Below are 27,890 nucleotides of genomic sequence, written 5' to 3'. Positions count from 1 at the left end.
TCATACAAATCTTCAGGGTGTTTATTTTCAGGATAGAAATTCCTTTATATAAAAGAAGAGTTTAAAAATAGCACTACCCTGCTCTCAGAATTAAATACACATATATATATATACACACATAGATATTGATAGAAAGAATAATTACCATTTTGCTATGTGATTACAAAACCAAACAAGATTAATACCGATTTCCAAACTATCCTGCCAAACCAGGGCAAGGGGATCTAAGAATTCCTGCCACCCACCTTCCCATGGGAGCCCACCTGGGCACCACACTGGGAGCCAGCTGGGCATCAGGCATCCCCTGTGCTTCCTGCACCACCCAGCAGTCCTTGCCCCACCACTTGGCAGCAGATGCTGAGACAACAGAAGCTCTCAGGGTGACACCACTGTAGGTTTTTTCTCTTGCAAAGCAGCCTGCCAGGGTCCAGGGGGACTGTGCCATCCCAGTCACTCTGGGGGACATCAGGTGTCAATGTCTGTCCAATGACCAGCCTGCCCACCTAGCTGTTCCCCCTCATCCCAGACCTGCCAACGAACGACAACTGAACCCCTTTGCAGCAGGGGCTTTGTTCATGTTCCTTTTTGTGTGTTTTTAGTATTTTTGGTTTTTTAAATACAGTCCACGCTTCCCTGGGGATTTTGCAATACAAGAACAAACACTGATGCTGTACGATAACCTAGCAATAACAATGTCATGTAGCTACTGTACATCCATCCCTGTGCCCTGCCGAGCACTGCAGCCCTCTGCCAGGATCACTTCTTGTTGGCAATCTGCTTTTCCAAGTCTTCAAGTCTGGCTGTCATCTGAGCAAGTGAATGTGCTAAGGAAAAGCATGAGCCAGACAGTCTACTGGGCAAAGGGCTTTATCCCCTTAAAAGAGCCTTAAATTTTCCCCCCTCCCATTTATCTATCCCTCCCTCCCCCATGTGCGCCCTGTCCTCAGCTGTCCTGCACCCTGGCAAGCCCAGGCATCACCCCAAAGGATATTTTTCTCGGTCAGGCTCTGCAGGATGGCCACGGTGTTCGTCTGGAACTGCACCAGCGCCTCGCACTCGCACGGGCTGCGGATCTCCGTCTCCCCTTTGCCCTCCTCTGTGACAGGGGGGTTTGGCTGCAGTCAGACCACGGCCCCACAGTGCCCGGCTTTCCCTTGTTCCCAGACAAGTCCCTTGTCCCTGCAGCCACCCACCAGGGCTCAGGGCTCTCCACACCATTTTGCCCTCTTTTTTCAGCCTCTCTGCTCTCTGCCAGGCTGCCCTGCTGATCCAGCAAGCTCACTGCCAGGCATCCCACCAGGCATCCCACAGAGCTGTCACACGTGTGGTCACGGTGTGCCAAGGACTGCCAGTGCTGAGCTTCACTTTGCCTTCAAGCTGGGGTGGCAGGGGGCATGTTGACTCCATATCTGCAGCCCTGTGGCAGTCTCTGGGGACTGGGGGAGCCCCAGCCTGTCCCAGGGCAGGGAGACCCTCACAGTAACCCTGTAGCCAGCAGCAGCAGAAGCACAGGTCTGAACAAGGACACAGGCCACCTTCACAGCATCCCTCAAGGCAGGGTGCCACTCCCAACTTCTGCCCATGCAGTGGCACTGGGGTGGTCGTTCACATGAATAATTAACCCCCCCTGTTTTTTAATTAATCCCCCTGGCTTCGTCTTTTCCAAATCCCTCCCAGAGACCCCACAACAGCCTGGTGAGATCCTGAGACAGCCTAGGCTCACACCAGCCTATCTCAGCCTTGGGATGCTTGATGCAGGGTGACAGACACACAAACCGCCCCACTGGCTCTGTGGGGACAGGAGGGCTTGGGGTCAAGTCCCCTGGTGTGGCCAGGAGCACCCACCTGGGCAGATATTCAGGGAGAAGTTCTCCACAAGGTGGGTCATGGTGGTGAAGTCTGCTGAGTAGGAGAAATGCTGCTCCACTGGCTCAGAGGCAATCGCTCTCAGCTCCTCTTCCACAGCTTTTCCAACACCCACGGCAAACATGACAATCCCTGTGTGGCAAGGATAGATCCTGAGCACTGCGCTGGCCACCCCGCAGCAAGCAGCCCCAAGCCCAGAGGGAGCAAAGCCGAGGATGCAGGATTTTCTCTGGGCTTCCCAAATACACAGCAGGGATTTGGGAAGGACAGCCAGGAGCATGGCAGCACTGCAGTGGTGCAGGCTGCTGCGTGAAAGATGCTGCTCAGACCCTGTGGTCAAAGCAGAGCATGTCTGCCCTGGGATGCAGCTCCCCAAGGCTGGATACTGCAGTGTCTCCTGAGACAGCCACCCCAAGGAATCATTCCGGGATGCCCAAAGCACTGCAATTTGGGGTTCCCCAACCCCCCTGCACCTGATTCCTTTGCTCTCCTGGCCCATTCGGAGATGTCATCCTGGGAGCGTCCATCTGTGAACACCAGCCCGATTCTGGGGATGTTGTGGGAGAGAGGCCTGGCACCTTCCAGCTCGGAGAAGCTGTGCTCCACCATGTGCTTGAGGGCAAGGCCTGTCATGGTGCCTTTCTCCATGTACTCCACATCCATCACTGCCTTCTTGATCTCATCTGCACTGTGGTACTTGTTGAGGGGGAACTCGGTGCGGACGCGGCTGGAGTACTGCACCAATCCCACCCGTGTGCCGTGGGGGGACACCTCCAGCAGGTCCACGATGCGGTTCACAAACTGCTTCACCAGCTCAAAGTTCTGGGGCCGGACACTCTTGGAACCATCGATCACCATCACGAGGTCGACATGCCCAGCTCCACACTCTGTGGGCACAGGGGAAGGTGAGAAAGGACCAGCCTGGCCATGGGCACTGTCAGAGTGAAGGTGTCTGGGGCTGGGGCTGAGCTTTGGAGCTTCAGGACACTGTGGGAACATCCTGGACTTCAGCTGGGAAGGAGAGCAGACTGTGCCCAAGGGACTCAGCCCAAAAACCTCCACTGACATTCCAGCACCGCATGAAAGTCTTTCCTAGGTTTCTCTTTTCCTGAACCCTTCCTCAAAGCTGTTGCATCTTCTGGGCCGTGTCTCTGAGGACACAAGCATCCATCCACACAGCAACCAGGGTGCTCCCTCAACCCCAGCCAGCTCTCCACCCTCTTCCAGCCTAGCTTCGAGTCCCAACTGGGGACAGAGCCCCCCAGCCCAGTTTCAGCAGAGCCCTCTCCAGGAGCACAGAGCCGAGACGAGGAGAATGTCAAGAGCTGTGTCCCGATACTCACTGCTGCATGTCTTGCCGTCAGCCTGGAGCTGCTGGCCCTCAGGGCACACGCAGTGGTAGGAGCCCTCCGTGCTCACGCACTTGAACTCACAGCCGTGATCCACCCCGTTGCAGAGGTCGGTGGCTGGAAGACAAGCCAAGGGCACGGGGTTATCCCCATCCAGGGTGGTCTGGGAACAGCCCTTCCCCTGGGGCTGGGCAGGACATAAAGGCACGTGTTATACACACAGCCTGTGCCGTGCAGCACGCCAGGACTTACCCCTGCAGGACTTGCTGTCGGGCTGGAGCGTGAAGCCGCTGCGGCAGCGGCAGTAGTGCCCATTGGGGATGCTCACACACTCGTGCTGGCAGCTGTGGTTTCCGAAGCTGCAGTAATCAATCACTGGCGAGAGAAGGAGAGTGATGGCAGAAAGGAAAAGACAAGAGGAGAGACAGAATGAGAAGCAAATGAAGAAGGGACAGGGAGGGAGACAGTCACTTACTAGTGCAGCTCCTCTTGTTCTGGCTGAGGTAGTAACCCGGCCGGCAGCGGCACGAGTACGACCCCCGCACGCTGACACAGTGGTGCTGACAGCCGTGCCTCCCGTCCGCACACGCATCGATGGCTGCAGGGGAACAGGACACCCATCACCCTCCTGTCTCCCAGACTCGCTGGGGCAGTGGGGCAGGAATGATCCAGGGCTTCAAAGCAGCTCCCAGCACCATGAAACAAGGAAAGGTCCTGGTGTGGTGGTCAGACCAACTAACATGGCTTTGTGCTAAAATCCAGGGAAAAAACACTGCCCATTTTGGTGCTGGGATGTGAATCCTCTGGTATTCACTGCCCAGACCCCCTCATCTGACAGACAGCTGGTTGTGCCCACATGAGTCCCAAGTGTCCCATCTCAGAGAGGTGGCCAGGATTTAGCAGTGCTGAATGTCTGCAGTCATTACAGACCCGGGAGGCAGTGGGCCCAGTGAACAGAGCACCCAGGCTGCTGCTGGCCTCCCTGGCCATGTTCCAGCTTCCCTCCATGGGACCCATAACTACAAGCTCCCTATGAAAGTTCAGATAATAAAAAGGGTTTTTACGGGAACAGGTCTTTCCATCCACGTTGAGCCTGTGGCCTGGGTTGCACTCGCAGTAGAAGGAGCCAGGGGTGCTGACGCAGCTGTGCTGGCAGCCGTGCTCCCGCTCCATGCACATGTCCACCCCTGCAAGACAGAAGGGGCATCAGAGTGGCCCAAAGGCACGCCAGGCATATGGGGACCCTGGCTCTGGCATATGCCCTGTCCCTGCAGCAGAAGCCAGTGTGACAACCCACACAGCCCCAGCCTTGCCAGGCCCAGTGCTCACCCACTGATTTCCAGTGCACAGACACGGACACTGTGCAGTGCCCTGTCCTGGCACCTCCTTGGGGAGGTTGCCTCCCTATCTACCCTGCTCCTGGCATGGGCAGCCATCCCAAACACCCCTCTGAAGGTCACCTTCTAGCCTGGATGAGGAGCAGACACCAGGATCCCCCTTGCCACTTCACATCAGCGGCTCTCACCCACCACAAAGCTTGTCCTGGAACTGCTTGGCGAACTGCTGGATGAGCTCGAAGGACTCCACCAGGAAGACGTGCTCCTCCAGCGGTGGGGAGGCCATGGCCCGCAGAGAGTTCATGTCTGCCCGCTGGATTCCCACGGCGTAGATCTCGATGCCAGCGTTCCGGGCCTGGGTGGCCACCTCAGTGACACGGTCCTGGGGCCGCCCATCCGTCACGATGATGGCAATGCGGGGGATCCTCTTGTGCAGAGGGCGTGCACCCTCCTGCGTGGTGAAGGCCACGTTCATGGCGTACTGGATGGCCAGCCCCGTCATGGTCCCCTGGGCCAGTGGGATGATGCTGTTGATGGCTCTCTCCATGTCTGCCCGCGTGAAGAAGGTCTTGAGGGAGAAGATATTCTGCACCTGGCTGGAGTACTGGATCACTCCCACCCGTGTGGCGTTGGGGCCCACGTCCAGGTTGCTGATGATGTCCATCATGAAGCGCCGCATGGTCTCGAACTCGAAGGGGCGCACGCTGCGGGAGCTGTCGATAACAAACACGATGTCCAGGGGACCCGTCCGGCACTTCAGTGCTAAGGAGAAGGCCAAGAGAAGGCTCAGTCCTGTGGCTGTCCTCAAGGAGCAGAGACATCTCTGCCTGGTGGCTGGGGGGGGCTCATGAGGGATGGAGAGAGCAGGTTTGGGCAGCCCCCACAGACCAGCACCTTCCCACTGCCCAGTAAATCCACAGAAGGTGGTGGTAGAGTGGAAGCAGAGCCAACAGGCTGGGTAGACATACCCTGGCTGTGGGTTGTTGTGGTTGTGTTTTCTCAAGGGCAGAAAATGAGACAGTAAAAAGCAAAGCTAAGGGCACACACTTGGCAGAGATTGAGCCAAGGAGCCTCTCTTGGACATAAGGATGCTACTTCCAGTGCAAACTGGGAGAGTGTTTAGCAAGTGAAATGCCAATGAACATATTTTGCTTAGCCTGTGTGCACCCAAGCGTGGGAGAATTCGGCCCTAATTTTAAGGAAACACTTTGAGTCCTTTTGGGATGACACCAATCTCAACTGCTCTGAAGGTCTATGATACCTACCTGCTCCTTCCTCCGTTTGGTGCCTTCACTGTTTTTAAACTAGAATTGATTTAGATCCCTCTGCCCTGGGAGGAGAGAGGCTGGTACCTCTGGGTTTGCTTTGTCCCCTGCACCTGGAAAGTCAAGCAAGGAGGAAGCCTCCCCTCACAGCTGTGCCTTCTGCCAAGGTCACAGTCCATGGGCAGGAGGGTGACAAGCCCTGAGCAGGGCTGTGTCGCAGCTGAGGAGGTGCCCAGAGCCAACAGCACCAGAGCCACCATGCTGGGGCCAGGCTCAAGCTCCCACCTGCTGGGGCAGCACTGGGAAGTTTGGGTCCCACTGCTGGGGGGATCCTCCGTCCTCCTGGGGATGTTCCCAAAGAAGAGGCATCATGTCCCCCCACGTCACACAGCAAACTGTCCTCCAAGGGCTCCACTGCCCTGATGTTCTCACTTCTCTCCCCTCCAGGCACTCCCCACCAGCCAGAGCTCACCTGCAGGTTTTGGTCTGGCTTCTAGTGTTGTCAGGAGAAGCAGGAGGAGAGGGGCAACAGGCAGGAGCTTCATCATGGCTCTGCAAGACCACAGAGTTCCAGTGCTGGCAGGATGTGCTGCAGGGAGAAGACAAGGTGCAGTCAGTGCTGAGGGTGGGCTGAGCCACAGGGCAACATTCACCTGTGGTGGGTGTCCCCAGGCAGCGCTAAAAACCCTAAGCAGCAGCAGCAGCTCTGACAGATCCATCCCCAAACTTCTCTGAACCCACATGGAATCATTCCTGTTCCAAGGACTGGCAGTCTCAGCACAGCTCAATTTCATTACAGTAGCAACACTCTGCCAAAGGGTCTGATTTTCTGCTCTGGGTGGAGCTGGCTGTTGGACAAGCCTTATTTTCACTTGCAAACCAGGCAGATGGGATGTTCAGCCAAATGCTTTTTCCCTGACTGTGTGGCTGTTCTCTGCAGCCAGTGGGGAGTGGGAAAGATGCACACAGGGATGCAGAGAACCAGCCCTCCTGATACTCCTGCATGGGAAGAGAAACCCCCAGATGAAACACCAGCACAGACAATACCTTGTCAGAAGTCTCTCAAAGTCACTGGCAAAGATAATTTTTCCAAGAAGTTCCTTTCTCTGCCTGTTTCCAAACTCCCTTGGGAGAGCAGAAGCCTCTGCAGGCAGAGGCTCTAAGGGTGCCTGTGCAGGTGGGCTCACACCTCTTCCCCTGGGCAGGTGCCCAGGCACTGCCAGCCTGCTGCTCTCCTTCACATCACTTCGGGGTCCCCACCACTCTGCAACTCTCCCTGTCCTGAAGGTTTTTCCAAGGGACGTTCTGCCCCTCAACAGTTTTTTCATGTCTTTAGGGTGGGTTCATAGGGAGAAAAGGTATTTAAACTTGTTACCCAAAACCTCAGCTTGCCACTTCTCTCCCTCCTCATCCACCTCTGGGTTGCTTTGCCTAGTCTTGCCTTTCCTGGCTCCTGCAGGGACATGGATTTATTTAGTTTATTTTTATTCCAGCTCTGGTTGGAAACCCAAGGTGCTAGGGATGGAAATGCCACAGATAATGTGCCTCTCCCCAGGAGACATGCAGTGCCAGGACTGGGCACAGATACTGGAAGGGTGCTTTTACAAAAAAAAACCACACAAAAATTCGTTTTATCAGTAGTTATCAGCCGATATTTATTTAGCCCCAGGAGGTCTCAGTTGTAATTCATCACCAGGGTTGCTGTTTAATTGCTCAGTGGTTACGTGCAGCCCTGAACACCACGTCTTTGATAGCAGGGACACTGATAATAGGTTTCACAGCTGCATCTTAAAGCTGTCTCGAGACTCAGTGTTCACACCTGGAAAAGTATATTAAAGAATTAGGAGGACAGAAAAGGGATACAAGAGGAAACTGGGATCCAGAATACCCGTCTCAAAGTGAGAGACGTGGCCTTTGCCTGGAGGTGAGCAGCCTACCAGCCCAGGACCAGCTGGGACACAGTGACTCCGCAGCAGTGCCAGGAGCTCCTGCAGAACCGTGCAGGGGAAGGGCCAGTGGGATCACTCTGGCTGAGGGGATGAGCAGGGACAGCAGCCTGACAGGTCTTTTCCTGGAAGCCGTGGGCCTTCCAGAGGTGAGCTTTGCTTTGTGGCCAGGAGTGCTCAGACACCTGTGTCCCCTCACCACATGGCAAGCAGAGAGGCAAACAGTCCCTCCTCCCCCAGCTTCATTTCCCCATTCATTTAGCAGATTCTTTTTCCAGTGCTGCTTCTTTCCTGGGAGAAAGCACTCACTAACCACTAAATATTTTTGGGACAGCTATGCCACCTAGAACATTTCTGCAGCTCTGTGCTCTCCACACCTCCCTGCAGTGGCAGGCTGCTATGGAGTCTGTGTCTCACAGCATCCAGAGAGCTTCAAAGACAGCCCAGAGGGAGGAATGAGCTGTCAGGCCAGGAACCAAGAAGGAGAAAACCAGTTCACAACTGATCTATTTTTAACAGCATCTCAGCTTTGGATGAAGTCTTGGCTCTCCCCACGGCTGGAAGGGCTGATGCTGCCTGGACAGGGCAGGGCATGGCAGCTCAGCCATATATCCAGTGCTGGTCCTGGCAGCAGAGACCCAGCTGGGACAGTGTCCTGGTCCCTGATTCAATTTAACACCCAGTCCTGCCCCAGCAGCAAGGGGACAGGGAAGCAAAGATGATGGGACAGATGTCCCCCAGTATCTCTCCCACCACCCCACACTTGGCAGCTTCCCTCTGCCCTCACTTCCCTGGGGCTGACTTGCATCCCTATGGAGGGGCTCCTCGCACCCTGAGGGATCCCACGCCACCCTCTCCAAGCCCCTGCAGGAGTGGGAGGGAGATGGGTGGGAAGCGAGCGGCTGGCAGGCAGGTGCTGCAAGGCAAACACAGCGCCGGCTGCAATGCCAGAGACCTTGAGATAACACTGAGCTATAAAGGAAAAAAGGTCCAGGCAAGGTGAGTGCTGCTGCCTGGGCTGGCTCAGCCAAACCCTGCAGATGAGCTGAGAGGGACACTTGGACATTTCTGATCAGCGCAAGGGGAGAAACAGTTACTGCTTTCACTGCTGAAGGAGATGCTCAGTACATGGTGCAAGGAGGGTGACCAAGGGGAGAGCCACATGTAAGGACAGAAGGGTCACCTCCTCTTGACTCTCCTCGTGATCTCAGCCAAGGAGGACATGGAGATGGATCCCCAGAGACAAACAGGTAAGCCAGCACACCTTCCCTGGGCACCTCCACCAGCAATGCTGCTCCCCAGGGCAATTGCATCCCTCCCTGCTCCACCACTTGTCTGTCTGCTCTCCCTGCCAAGTGCTGAGTCTCAGGAAAAACAGCCGCTTCAGGTTTCAGCATGGCCTCCTTGGCAGCTCTCTCCTGGCTACAGGTTAACAGAAATACTCTGAATATTCCCCTTCTGGTTCATCCAGATGGTGGCGTGTTGGACCTGGGCACATCCTCGCTTGGGCAAGGCCAAAGGACAGGGCCTGGCAGGGAGTAGGGTGAGGAATGCTGCCAGCTCCCTACCCTCCTTGCTATTACAGGGATGGGGCCTTTCTGTACTGAACTGTAGAGGGGATGAAGAAGATGGAGAAAGGAGGGGTGGAAGTGCGTTCACAGCCCAGGAAAAGCCCTGACCGTAGTGTCACAAGGAGGAAAGCAGGTTGTGGACCAAGGCTATGGAGCCATGCTGGCTCTAGACCCTGCAAGAAGCCAGGACAGGGGATCACCATGTGTTGCAAGGAGTGGGGAAGAGCTGGGAGCCTGTGAGCAAGCACCAGCCAAGCCACAGGGCTGCCCCTTGTAGCAGGGCTGTGCACAGGAGGAGGCACACTCAATGTGTCCAGGCACATGTGGCAGGGCACAGGGCACTGATGCCACATGTGCTACCATCTAATAGCCCCTATTTCTGTGCTGGAAGCCTTGGCCGATGGTAGAGCAGCCCTAGACATGATGTTGCTGAGATCACCCTCCTCACCTGCCTCTTCATGCAACCTCCTTGGCTCTGCAGAGCTTTTCTTTGTGGAGACCCAACCAGGCACTTCTGGGAGGCTAAAATTCAACTCCATCAGTGTTACTTGATGAAAATGTCAAAAAAACCTGACCAAAATATGGCCAGGAGTCCCAACCCATAGTCCTTTTGCTTAGGACACCTGAGTTCTGCCAGGACAGCAGCAGAAAGACAGCAAGAGCATCCTCAAGCTGAAGGATGGGGAGAAAAATTGTGGTGTCCTCAGCAGGACAGCAAGTCATCATCCTTCAAGTCCGTGCCTGAGAGAAAGGCTGCCCAAAAATGCACGTGGGACCAAGGGAGGAAGACTGATGTGGGTCTTGCCCCAGGGGACAATGAAGCAACCAGAGCTACCTGGAGAGATGCAGACAACTTACATCATTTTGGAGGCACCTCTCGACGCCAAACTTTGCTGTAGAAACATGAATGAATTGCTGGCACATTGTCCTTCTATTTGCAAAACCTGCAAGCAGTGTGAAAGGATGAGGCCCAGGCCAGCCCTGGAGCTGGATCCACCCTCTCCTGGAGGGTTGCCCAAGGGTTGGTTTCTCCCAGCATAATCCCCAGTCTCAAGGTGCTCTCTGCTTGCAGGTGCCCAGCTCTCAGTGCTACCCCTGCTGCTCATGAGCACTGAATCCACCCTCAGGATCATTTTACAGGAACCATTGACCTTACACTCAACCACAGCTCCAAAATCTCAGTGCTAATCCCCCACAGCAGCTGGGGGACAAGTGGCAAATCCCACCAGAGAGGACAGCAATGCAGTTTTCAGAGCAAGGAAGAGTCAGGGAGCACAAGCACATCAAGACCATGGAAATGGCATGAATTTCCAGCCCCAAAGTGTTTTTTTTCCCCCCCTCTTTAAGGACTGATGTGTCCTTGGTTTTTCCCAAACACATGTGGGAGAACCAGAGCAGACTCTTTCCAGGACATCACAGTGCTCTCCGGTTACCACTCTATGGCAGCTTTACTGGGCCAAGTGCCACCTGGAAGGACACGTTGGTTGAAAAACAAGGCTGCATTTCTCCAACAGCACATCAAGGCTCCAAACCCTACAGGAGCAAATCAGCAGGAGTGCTGTAACAGGAAAACCTTGCTGGATGCAGAAGGAACTTCTCCTTTGCTCTGCTTGCTCCCCACAAAAGTCTAGTCCCCATTTTATGGGACCCACTCCTGTATATTCACAGGGAGGGCAGGTCCTTTTGCAGGCTGTTTAGCTGATGTCTTTGACTCACAGCTCATGGACTCATGCAAGTCCTGACAGGTTTATACTGTGACATGACATTTGAAGTCCCCTTGAGAGGGAAATGCTGGGTGTAGGAATGGACAGAGCATCCCCTTCTAGATGTTCTCCACAACAGCACACGGGGTCTTTCTCTGCCATCAGTCTACCTCTAAAAGACCTCCCAGTGCTCTGCCACTCACCTGGCAGGAAAGCCTCTTGCTCAGACAGCCCTGCACTGAAACAAGCTGTGTACCTGGGCTGCTTTGGCAACAGCTGCCACAAATAAAAGCCACATTCACTTGCAAATTAAAATGTTAAAGATCTAGCCAAGAGGAAAACATGTCTGCCAAATCCCCTTGTTCAACTAATCCTGTCAGAGATGGCTCCTGTTTCAGGAGTGCTGGTGTCATTTCTCTGTTCCTCTCTGTCCCACTCAAGACCTGTAGGCTACACTTGTCCCCTGAGCTGCACAACAGGCAAACTCAGCCCATCTCCTAACTGCTATTTTCAACAAAACTGGAGACATCTTGGAATACTCTGATTTTGGTGAAGAGTGATCAACAAGGGACAGATCCACCTTACTGACTCTCTTTAAAAAGCAAATGCTCTTCTGCAAACAGGTCCTTGGAGGACAGCTGAGCTGAGCCAAGAGACTTCAAGCTTTGGAGAGAAGGATGTCCTGGCCATCCAGAAGCTGACGCAGCAATCCACTGCCCAAGTTCTTGTTTTGGGAGGAAGGTGTTAGAGAGCATTTTTTCCCCAGAAATATGCATGTTCAACCACAAAGGAAAAGAGTCATGGCCCAGATCAGCTAGTGGGCTGGTGCAGAATTTGTCAGCTGAGCTCCTGATGCAGCAGAGCTGGTATGAGATTGATAGTTACTAGCAGGACATCTGTCTCCCAAATCTGCTAGGACCACTATCCCCAGCTGACCTCCAGGAAGTTTACATGGCACAGACAACCACAGAGACTGCCTGCTATTCCAGCCCCGCAATCATAGATTCATTGCCTGACCTCCTTCTCTAAATCTTTATATCATATTTCTCACTCTAGAGATGTGACTCAATGTGTTGGCATAAGAAAACACACGAGGAGAATATTGTTGTGCCTCTCCCCTTTATCCTACCCATCCTGCTATGTGTTTAATTGAAATAGCAGAAGGTGAGGACCGTTTGGCGGCTGCAGAAAGGCACGCGGGGACTTTTTGTCCCTCCTTAGAACAGAAAAGGAAGCTTTGTGTAGATACTTTTCACAGGGAGAACCTCAAAGGTAGCACAGGAAATGTCTCACACCTAACTTCACAGCTTCCATGTCCCTCTGGCAGCAGAAGAACTGGTGTCCTAGAACTGGGATGCCATCACCCCTTAGGAGATGCACCAGAGAAGGGCTTCACCAGCAACACAGTGGGCTGTGGCCTCCCTTCTGCCCATGCTGAAGAGCAGGTAACACTTTGGGGAAGCCATCCAAGTTCAGCTGCAGGTGTACGAGCTGTGAATTCCCAAAGGCAGAGTTTTTCCACTTGTGGACCCTGGCTAATTTTCCAGCCCGGAACAGACCCTCGTACAGCAGTTTATCTCTGCTGTCAACAGATCTGCTCCCACTGGTTCCTGCCAGGAGCCATGGACTCCTATGGGTCCACAGACTACACTCAAAGACTCCTGAACTTACACATTGGCAAAGTACAACGCAGCCCAGAGAGAGAAAAGCTGAAGTCTGGAGAGAAATGGAGGTACTGCCACCTCTCTGCAAGGGACAACAGCAGAGCCCTATGGATTTCCCTGATGGGCACCAGAGGGACCAGGCTAGGGATGGACTCGTATGCGCAACCAGGGGCTTGCAAGGCAAGAGGATCAGAGGTTTGCAGACAGGCAGGCAAAGACAGAATGTTGGTGGGGAAGATGGATTCAGACTCCAGTAAAGAAACACCAGGAAGGACAAGCTGTGTGAGAACCATGAAGGTTCGGACACAGGGTAAGACACAGCAGTCCAGAGCATCCCACATGGAAACACTGCCTTCTCTGTGAACCAGTCTCTGGAGTCTCCTGAGCACACACCTGTACCCTCTCCTGCTTTAACAGAGCTGATTTAAAACCTTTTATATTTAGCCAAGACAGGAGAGAACCAAAGCCTTCTAACAGCTAAAAACATGACTTGGCACCTAAAGGTACATCTGTGCTGTGAATACCTACAGAGGGGCAATGTTCACCAGCCCACAGCATGGGGTTGGTGAGCACTGAGTCGGGGGTCCCCATGCCCAGCAGATCAGTGGAACCCTTATGGCAGCTGCATGAGCTCCCAACGGAGCCCAAGTGCTCAATTTGCTACTGTTTGGAGGCCAAAGTGGAGAAAACACGATTCCTGAGAGGTAATGACAAGTGTCAGCAGCCACTCAGCCTTCTGGCTTGGCTGGAGGAGACATCTGGCATGAGAGGACCCAACTGGTGCTGGGGGAGTAGCTGACTTTTATGAGTTTCTTTATAAGCACCACTCCATCTATTTTTTTTTTTTGCCGTGTTTTTTCTAGGTCCCATTTATTCAGTCACGGTAGGGCTTGTCTGTAAGTCCCATGTGTGTGTAGATACAAACACTACTGATCTCCTCTTCATGTTTCAGCTCTATTCATCAGGCATTTGTAAATGGCATTTTATGAGCGCTGAGTTTTTAACACGGCAGGCACGCTGCTCCAGAGCGAACAAAGAGGCCCCTATTGGAAACTTTAAAGATGTTTAAACAAAGACTTCTCTTGAAAACCTTTAACCCCTAATGCCACCCTCAAGGGAAACGCTATGTTATGAGCAATCAGAGCACAAACATCTTCTGTGACCACAGATTGCCTACAACAGGCTGCCTTGTTGGCCACGGCTCCTCTGTTTGCTACGGCTGCCAACCAGGGCAGCTCCTGAGCCCATCTTGTACTGAGCACATACGGTTTCTTTAATTCTTCAACAACAAATGAAAGTTACAACTTCCACAAAAATCAACAACAGCTTTTTCCCATTGGATGCAGCAATACCCTGCCTGCTTCGATGAAAAGTGTTGTTTTACTGCAAACACCAAGATTTGTCGCATGGTTTCCAAATGGGAATTTGTATTTCAGATGAGGCTGAATTTATCCATATCCCGGTGGCAAATATCAGGGCCGAGATCTGAGAGGTTTCCCCACACACAGCTTTTTGCTGATATCAACAGCAATCTAATGAATTTCTGCAGAGATCGCAAGAATCTGCTTGTGAAATGCAGATTCTACTTTTTATTGAGAACCTGCACACTCTCTGCCTGGGATTAATTGCTCCTGTCCTTGAAAAAAGAAAAAAAAATCTTTACTATCAAGAGATGCTACAGCAGGTCCCACAGGAAGGGGTCCCAAAGGGAGACCTTCATAATAACTTTGTGGATAATCTGGGTTTAAGTGAAGCAAAAATCCAGTGTGTTTAAGCAAAAGAGGTGTGTTTAAGCAAAAGAGGCAAAGCCTTGTGCCTCCTCTCAAAGTTGGGGCTCAGAACAGGCCCCTCTCATGGACGCCTGCTCCCCTCAGTCCCACTGCACACATGTGGTGGCTTCCATCGACATGGGACAGTCCTGTTTCCCTGCCAGCCTCCTCAGCCACACCACTTCCCACTCTGCAGCCTGCCTCCTGAATGGATTCAGCAGCTCTCTGCACCACAGCAAAGACTGTCCCTGCAGAATGAGGGGCAAAACCCCGGCAGAGCACATAGCACCTCACTGTGTATCTGCTCAGCTCCGCTGGTCTCACACGAGTGCGTGTCCACACAAATGCGATGAGTGCAGAATAATCTGATTTTCCAAACAAGTTTTCCCATGTAGTTGCTTGGAACAGAAGTGCCCAAAGCTAATTTTATCCCGTGAAACGGTTGGAATGATAAGCCGAAGGTGGGTGATTGCTTGTGCAAACGAGTATGCACAGACCCAATTTTCCAGTCGTGCAGAAACGGTGCATAACAAACTGAGGGTACACTTCTGAGCTTATCTTTCTGCAGGATCTCGATATCCTATTGCTCAGCATGCCTTGCCCAGGTGTACCAGACCTTATTATTCTCTGCTAAGAGATCCTTGGTTGTATAAGCAGGGACCTGCCCGGCAGGTAGGCAAAAGGTGACCAGGGCAGGCAGGCTGAGCCATCCCCACAGCGCAGAAGAGTTCACATCCCTCGCACAGCACCGAGGGACGGAGCGGGTACCATGCCCCGACCGCCCCACCGAACACAGCCCGGCACCGCTGCGGGGACCAAGCCCGTGCGGCCGGGGCTCGGGAAGGCTCCAGCCCACAGATGGGGAGAAAAATCCTTTGGGGCAAAGGCTCTGCTCTTCCCCTCCTCCCGGCTTTGCTTTCTGCTCCTGACGCTCCCCTTCCTGCCAGCCCCGCTCCAAGAAAAAGCCCTCTCGGAGGCTGCCAATCTCCGCAGCAGCGCTCGGCGCTGCGCACAGCCCCGCCGCGCCGGGCTGGGATCGGGACCGGGACCGGGACCGTCGGGACCGGACTCACCCGCAGCCTCCTCACCCTCCTCCTCTCCTCTCCCTTCCCGCAGGGGCGGCGGTGCCCGCGGAGCCCCTCACTCACCCGTGCCGGCCGCGGAGCCGCTCCCCGCCGCGCTGCTGGCTCAGGTACGCGCTGCGGGCGGTGCGGGCGGTGCGGGGCGCGGGCGGCAGCAGCGGCGGGAGGCGGCGGGGCCCCGCGGGCATTTAACGGGGCGGGGGAGCGGGGGGGCGGCGGGGCGGGCACGGCCCGGCCCCGGGGCAGCGCGGGGAGCGGGGGGGTTCGGCCGCCTGTGCCGGCGGGGGCGGCTCGGGGGCTCCCACCTGCCCCCGCCCCGCCGTGGTGCCCGTGCGGGTCCCCGCGGGAGCTGCGCGCAGGTGGAAGCGGCAGCGAGGGGTGCGCGGCCCGGGACGGCCGGGAGCTCACAGGCGTGAGGGCCCTGCTGCTTTCAGTGTTTTATTTTCCTTTTCTCTTTATTTTGCTCTATTTTTCCTTTTTTATCCCTTTATTTCTCTTTATTTAATTTTAATTTTTTTCGTTATTTTACTATATTTTTCTTTTCTATCTTTCTATATTTTTTTCTTTCTTTTATCTATCTTTTTTTTCTTCTTTTGCTTTTTTCTTTGTTTTATATTTTTATTATTTTCTTCTTTCTTTTTTTTTCCTCTTTCTTAATTTTCTTTTCTTCTTTTTTTTTTTCCTTTCTTTCATTGTCTGTTCCTCTGCTGGGGGAGTACACCTGGGAGCCCCACAAACTCTAAAGTTCATGGGAAAAGAGTCTAAGCTTAATATCCATTTGACCTACAGTATCCTGAAAGTTTAGGAACGTCAGCAGGTAGTGGCTGCAGTGTGGGGAGGTGAGTTTGAATCAGAAAACTTCAGACCAGAGCTTGGAGGGCTTTAGAGCCTCAGGTTAAGCTTCCATCAAGAATGTCAAATGATGTGCATTGGAGATCATCAGCAGAGGCTTCTTAGAAATAGGATAGACCTTCCCAGTCCTCCATCTCTTCCCAGCACTTGGATCAACCTGGTGGCAGGAACCACCTTTAGTGCTTTATAGGACTGTGTTGTGGCACTTTAAACAGAACTTCCCTTCCTCTTTGCACACGAGGAGCAGAGAAAAGAGACTCCAGGAAGTCACCCCCACTGTCTGAATTTTCTAGCAGATGTGCCAATACTGCTTTATCAAACGTGTGCATTTTGGGGGTGTTGGTGCTGCTGGGGTGCCTGCCCCAGCTGGGCCCCGCTCCCTGCAGAGCTCACTGCCACAGGATTTTTGTGCTTCCCGCTCTCAGCCACTGTTTGCCCTTGGTGTGGTAGATAAATCCCCCAGGCCCAGAAAAGGCTGAATTTCACTTGTGTGTGCAGTGAGGAAAATACAGGATTTATAAATACCCATGCGTATACAAGGGCTGTGGGTTGGGTTGGTCTGGATTAAAGGAGGTATTGAAAAATGAGGGAAGCCAGAAACTGCAGGCTTCTCATTTCTGTGATTTCTAATGGCTTTTCCTTTTGCATAAACATTGCATTGACTCCATACCCAAGAGCACTGCAGGCGTTTTCTCCCCTGATCTGCACAAAAATATAACCCAGACCTCTAAAATGGATATTTTTTATTAGGATGTTTGGTTTCCCCAAACTGAGGGAAGAACAATTGCCCTCTGTGGCAGCAAGTCCCCAGCAAGCTTCAGGGCAGCTGTGTCCTGAGAGAGGCAAATGGCAGCTCCTTTTTGGGGGGGGAAAAGCAGCAAATTAAATCCCTGCACTTCAATTCAGTGCTGCCTGCACTTGGGGACACTGTTACTATGAGTTACAGTTCTTGTATAAAGAGGTGATGTGAAGACCCAGTTTCTCAACAATAGCTGCCAGGATTGTATTTTGGTCTGCAGAGTCGGGTACTTTCATTCCCAGGGGACCAAATATATCAGATCCCTTCCTCAGCAGACTGAGCTGGTGAAGCTCACTGAACTGAAAAGGAGCAGGGCAGAGGGTGGTTTGCTTCTCCCAGTGCTTGTAAAGTGCTTTTTCTGCTCCTGTGGTTGCCCAAGGGTGCGCACACAGAAGGTGATGTGAGGACCAGGATATGTCCCACACACAGGGAGCAGCGTTTCCCAGCTGGAGGTGGGACAAAGCACTGAGTGATGCCCCTAAACACTTGCTGCTGGGAAGGAGAGGGGTCATTTTCAGCTGCGGTGTTAAACATCAGTTCTCCTAAAATCAGCAATGGGACTGTGGGGTCCAACCCTACCACAGCCTCTCGGCGCCTGCCTGGGTTCTCTGTGTGCCCACATGAAACGGCCCTTTGCAAGGTGGTCCAGCTGTGTGTCTCCTGTGGAAAGCACACAGAGCACTCCTCCTTTTCTGCTTCATTTCCCATGGGAGAGGGCACAGCAACATGGCCAGGGCTTGCAAATCCCCCGAGGTACCCTGGGTCTCTCCCACCGCAAGCACCAGGGCAGAGCCACCCTAGAGATGCACCGCAAATGCACTCACACCCTCTCCTAAGGCACATCCTGACCTAAAGCAAAGGAAAAGCCTTGGTAAGTGATGCCAGGCTGAGCAGGGACGGGGAAAAGCTTACAGAAATCGGTGTAGGAGAAGGGTGATGCATCCCCCCTTGCTCCTCCCCTTCTTCTACATAATGCCCAACTGTGTGGAGAGCAGCCGAGCCCTGGCCAAGACCTCAGCCTCTGAAAAGGCAGCTTTTAGCGAGAGCTGTGAGGGCCCAGCCCGTGTGGTGCTGCTAACATGACACTGAACTAACACTGCACTACAACCAAAGCATTTTAATAATTTAATATAATAAATGTCAGAAGGAGTGAATAATTCTCTGTAACCCTGAGGAGGCTGTAGGTGCCAGAAGGAGCCAAGTGGGTATATTGAGCTGCTTTAGCAATAGCCCTTTGACTCTCTGAAGATAAATTTAAACCAGATGATGGATGCTGGGTGGTCGCCTCTGTGGGCAGAATGGCAAGCACTCTTCAGAAGTGCGTCACTGACACAATTTAGCCCCAAAATTTGGAAGGCAAGGGCTGCAGAGAATGGACAAAGAAAAGAAAGCCAAGTTTCTAGGTAGTTGTTCCTCCAGCTGGACATCAAACCTGAAGAGCTACAGTCTGTTTACTTGCCTTTGGCATGCACAGTCCCACTTCAAGCAGTAAGTAGCATGTGGGTAATTGTTCCAGAAGGCTCTTTAATAAGCTCCAGGCAGTAACCCACGTGCCTCTGGAATTACGTATGGATGGCAGGGAGCAGTGATACCTGCACAAGCCTGGCCCTGCCCTGAGCCAGTGCTGCAGGAGGCTCTGCAGAGCAAGCATTGCTGCTGCCCACGCTGCCAGCACACATCTTAATCCACAGGTCTTGGCAGTTTGCTCCTGAACACTCCCTGCCACTGCCTGGCCTCAGTACCAGGCTGTTCCATTCTTTGCCAAGGGGATAATGGAAGAGGAACCCCACAGGGAGACCCCAAGCTGTATGGGTGGGCACTGGTGACTGCATTGGTGACACTAACAGGGATGGAGCATGTGACTCTGCAGCTGAGACACAAGGACCCAAAGCCATACTCCTAATTTTACACAGCACACTGAATGATGAGACTCACCAGGAAAAAATTCACACACCCAGCCTGGTTCTTCCCTGCTGTGTGCCCGTTGTCTCTGACAAACTGAGGGTGAAATGCTACTGAATGGAGCCAGCAAGGTTCAGTACTCATTTAACACTGTGTTGCATTAGTGTGAAAGAGTATCCAGGGTCAGGCCAATTTCCTTGATGCATTTCCACATTTATCCCAATCATAATCCGTTGTTCTGGAAAAAAAAAAAAAAAACAAACAAACCAAGCCCAAAACCAACCAACCAAACAAACAAAAAAAGAATAACCCAAAACCAACCCAAAGTTTTGCTGAGAGATTCCCAAATAGTGCTTTTGTATGAAGGGAAAAATAGCAAAGGCGGATCAAAGCTGAAATCACACCATTGCTTGGCAGCAGAGGAGTGAAACAGCTGCAGATTGCCATTATGGAAAAAGATTAAATAACTTGCTTATGGCATCTCTTTGGTTGTGCAAAAATATAAACTATTCATTGGCTAGAAAGGCTGGAGTGCAGCTTTTCAACAAGACTGAGTAACCCACCCTGGAGTGGACACTGGTGGGATACTGGTTGATAAAGCTCTGCTTGAGTGGGCTGGGGCAGGAGTCTCCCAGCACCACAATGGAGGGTTGGAGGGGACAGGTACAGCCTTGGCAAAAGAGCTCGTCCTGCCTTGCTGTGAGTGCTGTGGGGTGAGCCAGGGCTGAGTCCAGAGCCCTGTGCTGGCAGCAGCACTGGGCTGCCACAAGAGCAAAGCTTGGTGGCAGCCTGTGCTCTGCAGTCAGGAATGGCCATAAAACATTCATTTTCCAGGCACAGAGTAGCAGTTAATGCTGTGGGTGACACTGACACTGACCCTGGCTGTAAATCTGATTCTGGCAGAGCTCTGTTGATTTATGTTTACTAGTGATCCAGCTACCACATCTAGGATAAAGAATTGGGAACAAGGAGGGCAGGAGATTATATCGCCCATCTAGTAACCAAACAGAGCACATCTGTGCAGTGCACAGTGTCAGGGCCCTGTGGCACTGCTCAGAGAAGACACTGGGTAAATATTTGCTTGTATGGGACAAGTGTTTTTCTTCCACATACAACAGGAGAGCATCAGCTCCATCCAAAGGTGGGAAAGCTGGAACTGAAGTGATATGTGTTAAAAGTGAATTGCAACATGGGTGCTAAAAGCTGTAAGGGGCACAGCCTTTTTAAAATACGTGTTGCACTGGGAAGAACAGAGTTGGCAGGTGAGCTCTTCTAAAAGGCTGCTTGGGATGACTGCTTGCAGCTTCTCTCCCTGGGAGCTTACTCTGGCCTCTGAGCCCAGAGGAGCTCACCACGAGGACGCTGCCTTGGGGTGATGGCAGGACCAGACTTACCTCTCTTGACACATCTGACTCTTTATGCCCTCAATTTTTCTCCATTTCTAGCCGAGAGACTGTTTAATGGGAATGCTTCCCTGCACACCTCTTGCAAGTTCCTCCGTGGATGGCCATGGCTGATGCCCCTTCACCTCTGAGTCATCCCCCAGTGCTTCCCACAGCCCTCAGGTGCTCTCTCACAGTTACTCTGCCATGTGTTTTCCACTGTGGCTGGGGCTTCACAGCCTTCTCTGGCCACCGCTTTGTCTCTGATAGGAGAGTCATCATCAGCCAGGCTGGCTCCCCTTGGTAGGAGCAATGTTCCCAGTGGCCACATTGACTGATGTGCCAAGGAGAGACTCTTGCACAGGCATCTCCTCTTCCTCCTCCTCTGGTTTCATCTTATCCAGTCAAATATCCCAAACTCATGGAATGTTCCTGTCCCACATTCAGGGGGTTTAGGGGCTTTCAGCAGGGCAGGAGCTGGTGTTGTTCAATGAGTGAAAGCAAGCCAGCACCACAGAAGGTGTCCACAGCTGATATCCCAGAGCTCTCCCCCCGTGCACCCCCAGTCCTTGCACACGTGTCCCAGGTGGCAGAGCAGGCTATTTCAGATCTACCTCATCTCTCTCCAGCTGGTTAACACCCAACCTACCGAGTTAGCAGACTTAGATGCCAGGTGCTTGGGAACTCCTTCTAGTTAATAGAGCAGAAACAATCAGCAGAACCACCTACGTCTTACGTCTCAGAGAAAAATGCAGCTATTTCCACCCAACATCCCTTTCAGAAGTCAATGTGTGGCTCCATCTCGCATGACAGCTCCCCAGCTGCACTCACAGCTCAGCAGCATCACTTCCCAACTCACCCAAAACCCATACAGCACTGAGCACCTTAGGTGGGAAAACAAATTAATAATCAGTTAGAGCACTGCCATCATTGCACAGGGCTGGAAGTCTTAGAAATGCCCTGTGTGTGTTTGGTGGCAAACTGAAGAAGCAGTTATTCCATTATCCAAACTTCATATTTTTCAATGCCAGCGCCATTCTTAGAGCAGCTGAGCTCCAGTGCTTTCTGATGGGAAAGCCTTTTCACCTTCCCCACCCCATCAGGCTGCACACGGAGGGAGCTCCTTGCTCCCTGAAGGGCTGGGCGGGAGCTGGCTCTGGTGCCACAGTGCCAAGGAATTTCTGTCTTGTAGATCCAACCCATACCAAGCCAGCCTGCTCCGGGACAGCGTGCGGAGGTACCTGCAGCTGCCAGCAGACCAGACCGTGCTGATCCTACACGCCAAAGTGGCACAGAAGTCCTACGGCAACGAGAAAAGGTGGGAGATTGTTCCAGCTTCTCTGATAGCCACTTCTAAACCCAGCTACCTAAAACTCGATTCCAGCCTTGCTGGATTTCACTGCTCTAAGCTGGTGAAGCAAATTATTTGACATATCCCCTCCACATTCACTGACGACATCTTTGCATCCAAAGCCATCATTTAGTCTCCATGGACTGAATAACATGAGAAAGGCATTAGCTCCAACCTGCATCCATCCCAGTTAGACATTCCCAGTGGTTAGATCCTTTCCATGAAGCAGTAAAGAAAGACAAAGTAAAAGAAGTCAAGATTCTTTTCAAATCTCACCCCCCAAGAAGGAAAGACTAGCGTTTGAACTGCCCTGTAACTCTTGTCTTAAAATCTGCATGGCCACAGCAGGGACTGAGGCATTTCCATCAATGCCAGTGGTCTCCAAAAAGCTGCTATTTTTGAAAATCCTTCCCACACTGCAAAAACACCTTGAGGTTCTGGCTTGAATGTCCAAAATTGCCACTCCTGGGCAGTGACGTCAGACTGCGGCACTGCAATGTAATTAATCCTCCATTAATCCTTGTGATATAAATACTCCTCCCTTATTACTGAGTATGGAATAGCTATGAGGCAACGAGCTCAGCCTCCAAGGCGTAACCACCCAGACCCCAGCGACCCCAGGAGACAGCTCTGGGATGGGCTGGCTGTGCCTACAAAGTCCTCACCACATCCAGTCTCCTGCCAGGGGCTGCTGGTCCACAGAAAAAAATGTTATTTCAGGACTGAATCTTCCAGCCAGGAGGGAGCCCTCTCATCACAGCCTCTTTCCTCTGCTTCTGACCCCATGCAAAGGATGAGTGTGAAAATCAGATGGCAGGTCTGGAAAGGGAGAGAAAACCTGCATAGAGCTCCCAGGTTAAAGGTGCTGGTGCCATTTTCCTTCACAGTGGGAGTCAGGGGCCTGTACAGTGGATGAGTTGTTTAAATAAACCTGTACCCAGGACTTTGGAGCTCCAAAATATCCAAGCCCCTGCACTGGTGTTTTCTCTGCTAGTGCTTTACCCAGTATCAATAGAGGATGAATTTACACCATTCACACAAGTGCAAAGACAGTGGAAACCCAAATAAAACACAGGAAAATGGGTTTCCAAACTCCTGGCTATAGATTTATTTGCACTGGGCTCCAAAACTGATTGTGAATGCAAACTCTGTTCCCAACCTGCTGAAACTCCCACGTGGCAGTCAGGCAGAGGCAGGGGTCTGATCCCTCCCTGTCTTTGGGGGGTTTGGAGGTACGGGTGCCAGGGTCCCTGTCCTCCCATCCCAGGGCCATCTTGTCACCGGTGGGATCATGGCCACCAGCGGCACCACCAGATGTGACAGCTGTTGAGGCTGGAACCAGGCACTGGAGGCGGTGCAGGGCAGAGGGTCCCCAGCCCCTCGCTGAGCTCCATGTGCCTCCCAGGGTGCAGGGTTGCTCCCGGTGCTGGTGATCCCCAGTGAAGGTCTCTGCTCTCAGCACAGCCATCCTGCCACTCCAGAGCACCTTTTCAGGGTGCTGAAAGGCAGTGAGAAAATGCCCTCTTGTCTCTGCAGGTTTTTCTGCCCCCCACCCTGTGTTTACCTGAGTGGGCCAGGATGGAAGTTAAAGCAGGAGCAGGTAAAAGGTGAGCACTGGGCAGCATCCCTGGACCTCTCCTCCCTCCCTTCCTGCACCATGGAGAGCTGCCCTCTGCCTCTGCAAAGGGGAGAGTGACTCCATTTATGTTGGTTTTGGTCCCCCAAACTCCTTTCCTGCTCAAGCCAGAGCCCTCTGAAATCCAGACCCAGGGAGGGCTGGAGCCTGGCCATGGTCTACGCCTGGAGAAGCTGAGCCTTTGTGGGGGCTGGAGGGTGCTTCTCCTTGTCTCTTCCAGCCAGGGACCTGGGGGAGGCTGGATTTCGGGTGTGTGGGTACATGGGGCTGGACAGCATGAGCAGCAGCCTGATGGAGACCCAGAAGCTCAACTTTGAGGAGCAGCCAGATGCAAAGGTAAAGCCTGTGGCTCTCTGGGGCTATGGGGATCCCCCTCATGCAGGGGCTGGGCTGTCACCAGCATCACCCCACACCCTGGGATGTCACACCTTCCCCATCCTCGGGATGTCACAGTTCTTTCCCCCTAGCCATAACTCCCCACTCCCACTCTGCCAGCCTGTTGTGGCATGTGCAGCAGTCCAGGCAGCCCAAAGATCCCTGTCTTTCTCTGGCACCATCTTTTCAGGTCAACAGCCCTGTGGCTGCCAAAATCTGCATAACTCCCTCAGCTCTGGTTCCTTCTCCTGATGAGCAGCACTGCTGCTTGTCACAAAATGAAAGCCTGGTCCTTCATTTGCAGATAAACAGTTTTATAAAAAAGCTCTAGTTGATCCCAAAGTTCAAAAGCTTCAGCAGAGCTCTGGCATCTTTTGATTGGAGGGGAAAAAAAGGAGAAAAAGCATTATCTGGGGTCCCTGAAGAGCACGGGGTCTGAGCCAGGCCAGGAACTTCACAGAAAGAGCCTTTGTCCACAGTGCTTGCCTTGCTGCTACGGCACAGCATATCGGCCAGGATGGGGGAAACCATAAACCCAGGGCGATTTCTCGTGTTATGTGGGATAAATCACACATGAACATTCATTTCCATAAGGAATACTCTGCCCCCAGTGTAAATAAAGCCTCTGCCGATCCCCAGCTCTTCGTTCCACCTGTAATAACATCTCTGGTCGTTTCTCCCTTTAAATGAACCCAGGGCTCATTGAAAGGGCACTATTATGTCCTCATGGGGCAGTGAGGAGGGTGAGGATGGCTGGTGGGGCTGGGCTGGAGCTGCTGGCAGCCCCTCTGTGCCCTTGGCAGGGGTTCAGCTGTGCCAAGGCCCTGTACATCTCGGACACGGACAAGCGCAAGCATTTCCGCCTGGTCCTGAGGCTCTTCTTCAGCAACGGGCAGGAGATCGGCACCTTCCACAGCAAACTCATCAAGGTCATCTCCAAGCCCTCGCAGAAGAAGCAGTCGCTGAAGAACACGGACCGTGCGTACAGAAATGGCTCTGTGGGGAGGAAAGTGGGTGCCAGCCCAGGATGGGATGTTCTCTGCTCACGGCTTGGCTCTGGGGAGGTCCAGGCTGGATCCAAAGCCCATGGGAACTCCCAAAAGAGGATGTGTCTGGACATAATGATGTCTCATTTCCAAATGTTCACTCATCACGAGGTGTAATGCCCTGAGGCCAGTGTGCTCCCCATACCGTGGGCCTCACCTGCGCTCACACAGAGAGGAGGGTGCTGGCTGCTTCCAGGCTGGGTACCCCAGGAATCAGGGCTTGTCCTCCCTGGGCCTGACAGAGCCATCATTCAGTCCTGGCAAGCACTAACCCAGCCACCTCTCCCCACAGTCTGCATCTCCTCGGGCTCCAAAGTGTCCCTCTTCAACCGCCTGCGCTCCCAGACCGTCAGCACCCGGTACCTGTCTGTGGAGGGGGGAGCCTTCATCGCCAGCGCCAGGCAGTGGGCAGCCTTCACCCTCCACCTGGGTAAGGACCCTCGGGGCACACTGACGCCACCATGCCCAGGGCAGCCTGCCTGCAGCCCTGGCTCTCCCGTCCTGCAAAGCCAGTTCTGGGGAGCAAAAGGGGTGGGAATTAGCCTGGGTGTGCAGGAATCTGGCTCAGTCTCACCTCTGCCCGGCGTTCTTGGTGTGTCTCTGGACGTTTCCCACTGGCTTTGAGGGCACAGGGGCTGTGACCAGGGCAGCAAGAGCTGTACTGGTCTGGAGGTTCACAAATCCAAGCAAGTGACTTGCCTGGAAGAGGCCAGAGCCCAACAACATTCTGCCCACACTGCTTCCAGCGGTGTCCCTGCAAGGTACTGCATCCCCGTCCTGCTCTCCCGTGCTGGGCTCCCAGGGAATGGTGGTCTCCCAAACAGTGAGCCTGTGCAGAGCAGAGAAAGCAGTAAGAGAGCAGCGGGAGCACCTGTGCCTGGCAAGGTTAACCTGCTCCCCGGCTGCTCGGGGCGGTGACTCTGCCTCTCTCCTTCCCGGCCAGCCGACGAGCGCTGCGCCCGGAGCGAATTCCCCCTGCGGGAAGGGTACATCCGCTACGGCTCCGTGGTCCAGCTGGTCTGCACAGCCACCGGCGTCACCCTGCCGCCCCTGGTAAGCTCCATCCCTGCCTGTCAGGCACACGGAGCTGGCGGCTCCACGGCTCTGAGCGGCGGTGCCATCCCGGGGATGCTGCCGCCCGCAGATCATCCGGAAGGTGATGAAGCAGTATGCCATGCTGGACGTGGACGAGCCCATCTCCCAGCTCCACAAGTGTGCCTTCCAGTTCCAAGGCAGTGACCGCATGTACCTGTGTCTCTCCACGGAGAAAGTGATCCAGTTCCAGGTATGGCAGTGCAGGAGCAGGTGAGGACCCCCAGGGTGTTCCCTTATCACCTCTCCAAGCTCCTCTGTGTTGCTTGTGCCTGAGGAACATATCACCAGGAGGGGTCTTGCATCCAAACTAAGGCCAGAATCATGGCAAAGCTTTGGTGGGGACATTGAAACTGAGGTCTTTGAAAAGGAATCATTATCCCCATTTCCCAGTGAGCAAAGCAGTCACCTGCTGGAACCAAGACGCTGAGGGCAGAGCCAGGCATCCCAGCCCCATTCCCCACCATCTCCACCGCAGTGTGTCTGGAGCTCTGGCACTCCCCACAGGCATCTCCCTGCCCGAAGGAAGCCAACCGGGAGCTGCTGAACGACGGCTCATGCTGGACCATCATCAGCACGGAGACGGTGGAATACACCTTCAGCGAGAGCCTGGCCTGCGTCCGCGAGCCCGTCAGCCCCGTGCCGCTCATCGCTGCCCTGCAGGTAGGCACAGCCACGGGCTGCTCTGTCACCTGCCTGCCTCCTGCTCCTGAGCCCCTGCACCCTGTGGCATCTCCCAGGTTTGGGGTGCTGTGGGAATGGGATGCACAGGCAGAGTGTCCCGTGGGAGAAGGAGTGTGGCTCACCCCACCACATAACACTGCCACACGCTCTGCCCGCCACAGCTCACGGGAGGCGGGGACGTGGCCATGCTGGAGGTGCAGGGGGAGTATTTCCATGCACACCTCAAGGTCTGGTTTGGAGATGTGGAAGCAGAGACGATGTACAGGTAACACGGATAAGGGAGCCGGGCAGCAGGCAGGGAACAGCAGCCAGGTGTGGGCTATGCTGGGCAGATCTGGGAAGGATGTGGCTGCAGACCTTGGGGACAAGGACACTTGCACTGCCCCTCCTGCAGGACCAAGCACAGGCATTGCAAGCAGAGGCAGGGATGAGTCTGGTGCCTGCTCTCTGCCCTGGCTGCTGTCTGGGGATAGCCATGGGTGGGGGACAACAGGGGTTTTGGGGAGCTGCAAACAACCAAGCAACCCTGGCAGAGAGGAATGAAAGACGGGGGAGGAGAGAGGAAACTGGCTGGAGGCTTCACACTGAGCTCCAGGATGGAGGAGAAGTGCCATCACTCACTGCTGGCTGCTGCTGCATAGGACCCTCCTCGGTTAATGCACATTTTCCTCTCCTGTACTGTTGCCAGGAGCCCCAAGTCCCTTGTGTGTGTTGTTCCTGATGTCTCTGCCTTCGGCAGTGACTGGAGGTGGCTGCGATATCCCATCACGGTCCCGCTCCTGCTCATCAGGGATGATGGCCTCATCTACTCCAGCTCGTTCACGTTTACCTACACCCCGGAGCAGAGCTGCATCCCAGGGCAGCAGGTCCTCTCAGATATTCCCCAGGACTCAGACAAATTACTCGACAGCATCCATCAGGAGTTTACCAGGACCAACTTCCACCTCTTCATGCAGACCTAGCAGCTGGGTGGGCAGAGGCTTGGCCTCACTGCTGGCCCAGAGAAGGGGAACAGCCTCAAGCCCTGCTGGGGGGGGCTCATTCAGGGCTTGGGGTGGCCCTGCCAAAGGGTTCTCCCCACTCATGGAACACCCACCATGTTCCTGTGATTTACTGATTTATCTCTTTCTCAAGGCAGCATCTTACACTGCTGAGATCTCACATGAGAGCATCAATAAATCAGGCTTGAAGGACTATTTACTGATTCAGTTGCCTTTCT

The 27,890-nt window shown here is 53.6% G+C and overlaps 2 protein-coding genes across 2 annotated transcripts; one reads left to right on the top strand and one right to left on the bottom strand.

The window, feature by feature from the left end:
- MATN4 (matrilin 4) lies at window positions 1-15,705 on the bottom strand. Its single transcript, XM_039563689.1, has 11 exons — window positions 15,619-15,705; window positions 6,290-6,406; window positions 4,745-5,314; window positions 4,280-4,402; window positions 3,691-3,813; window positions 3,468-3,590; window positions 3,210-3,332; window positions 2,340-2,753; window positions 1,846-1,998; window positions 992-1,096; window positions 1-815 (listed from the first exon to the last, which is right to left on the bottom strand). Exons 2-11 carry the CDS (start codon window positions 6,363-6,365, stop codon window positions 757-759), a joined length of 1,869 nt encoding a protein of 622 aa, XP_039419623.1. The 5' UTR covers window positions 6,366-6,406; window positions 15,619-15,705; the 3' UTR covers window positions 1-756.
- Window positions 8,779-27,867, top strand: RBPJL (recombination signal binding protein for immunoglobulin kappa J region like). Its single transcript, XM_039563690.1, has 12 exons — window positions 8,779-9,013; window positions 15,587-15,662; window positions 21,680-21,805; window positions 23,375-23,445; window positions 23,695-23,810; window positions 24,653-24,827; window positions 25,188-25,325; window positions 25,839-25,948; window positions 26,040-26,180; window positions 26,495-26,650; window positions 26,833-26,936; window positions 27,360-27,867. The coding sequence occupies exons 1-12, from the start codon at window positions 8,986-8,988 to the stop codon at window positions 27,631-27,633; spliced, it is 1,515 nt and encodes a 504-aa protein (XP_039419624.1). The 5' UTR covers window positions 8,779-8,985; the 3' UTR covers window positions 27,634-27,867.
- Window positions 27,868-27,890: the final 23 nt, after the last annotated feature.

This window comes from Corvus cornix, chromosome 20, assembly GCF_000738735.6.
Source record: "Corvus cornix cornix isolate S_Up_H32 chromosome 20, ASM73873v5, whole genome shotgun sequence".
Taxonomy (NCBI): domain Eukaryota; kingdom Metazoa; phylum Chordata; class Aves; order Passeriformes; family Corvidae; genus Corvus; species Corvus cornix.
This window is presented reverse-complemented; position numbering and strand designations above follow the sequence as displayed.

What these genes read in the sequence shown, in the direction of transcription:
- MATN4 (XM_039563689.1), bottom strand. Translation starts at nt 6,365, where the DNA reads ATGATGAAGCTCCTGCCTGTTGCCCCTCTCCTCCTGCTTCTCCTGACA. An exon ending in AGCCAGACCAAAACCTGCAG is followed by an intron (nt 5,315 to 6,289) that starts GTGAGCTCTGGC and finishes CCTTCTCCTTAG; the next exon opens with CACTGAAGTGCCGGACGGGT. An exon ending in GAACAAGAGGAGCTGCACTA is followed by an intron (nt 3,591 to 3,690) that starts GTAAGTGACTGT and finishes TTCTCTCGCCAG; the next exon opens with TGATTGATTACTGCAGCTTC.
- RBPJL (XM_039563690.1), top strand. Translation starts at nt 8,986, where the DNA reads ATGGAGATGGATCCCCAGAGACAAACAG. An exon ending in GGATCCCCAGAGACAAACAG is followed by an intron (nt 9,014 to 15,586) that starts GTAAGCCAGCAC and finishes CCCTTCCCGCAG; the next exon opens with GGGCGGCGGTGCCCGCGGAG. An exon ending in GAAGCAGAGACGATGTACAG is followed by an intron (nt 26,937 to 27,359) that starts GTAACACGGATA and finishes TACTGTTGCCAG; the next exon opens with GAGCCCCAAGTCCCTTGTGT.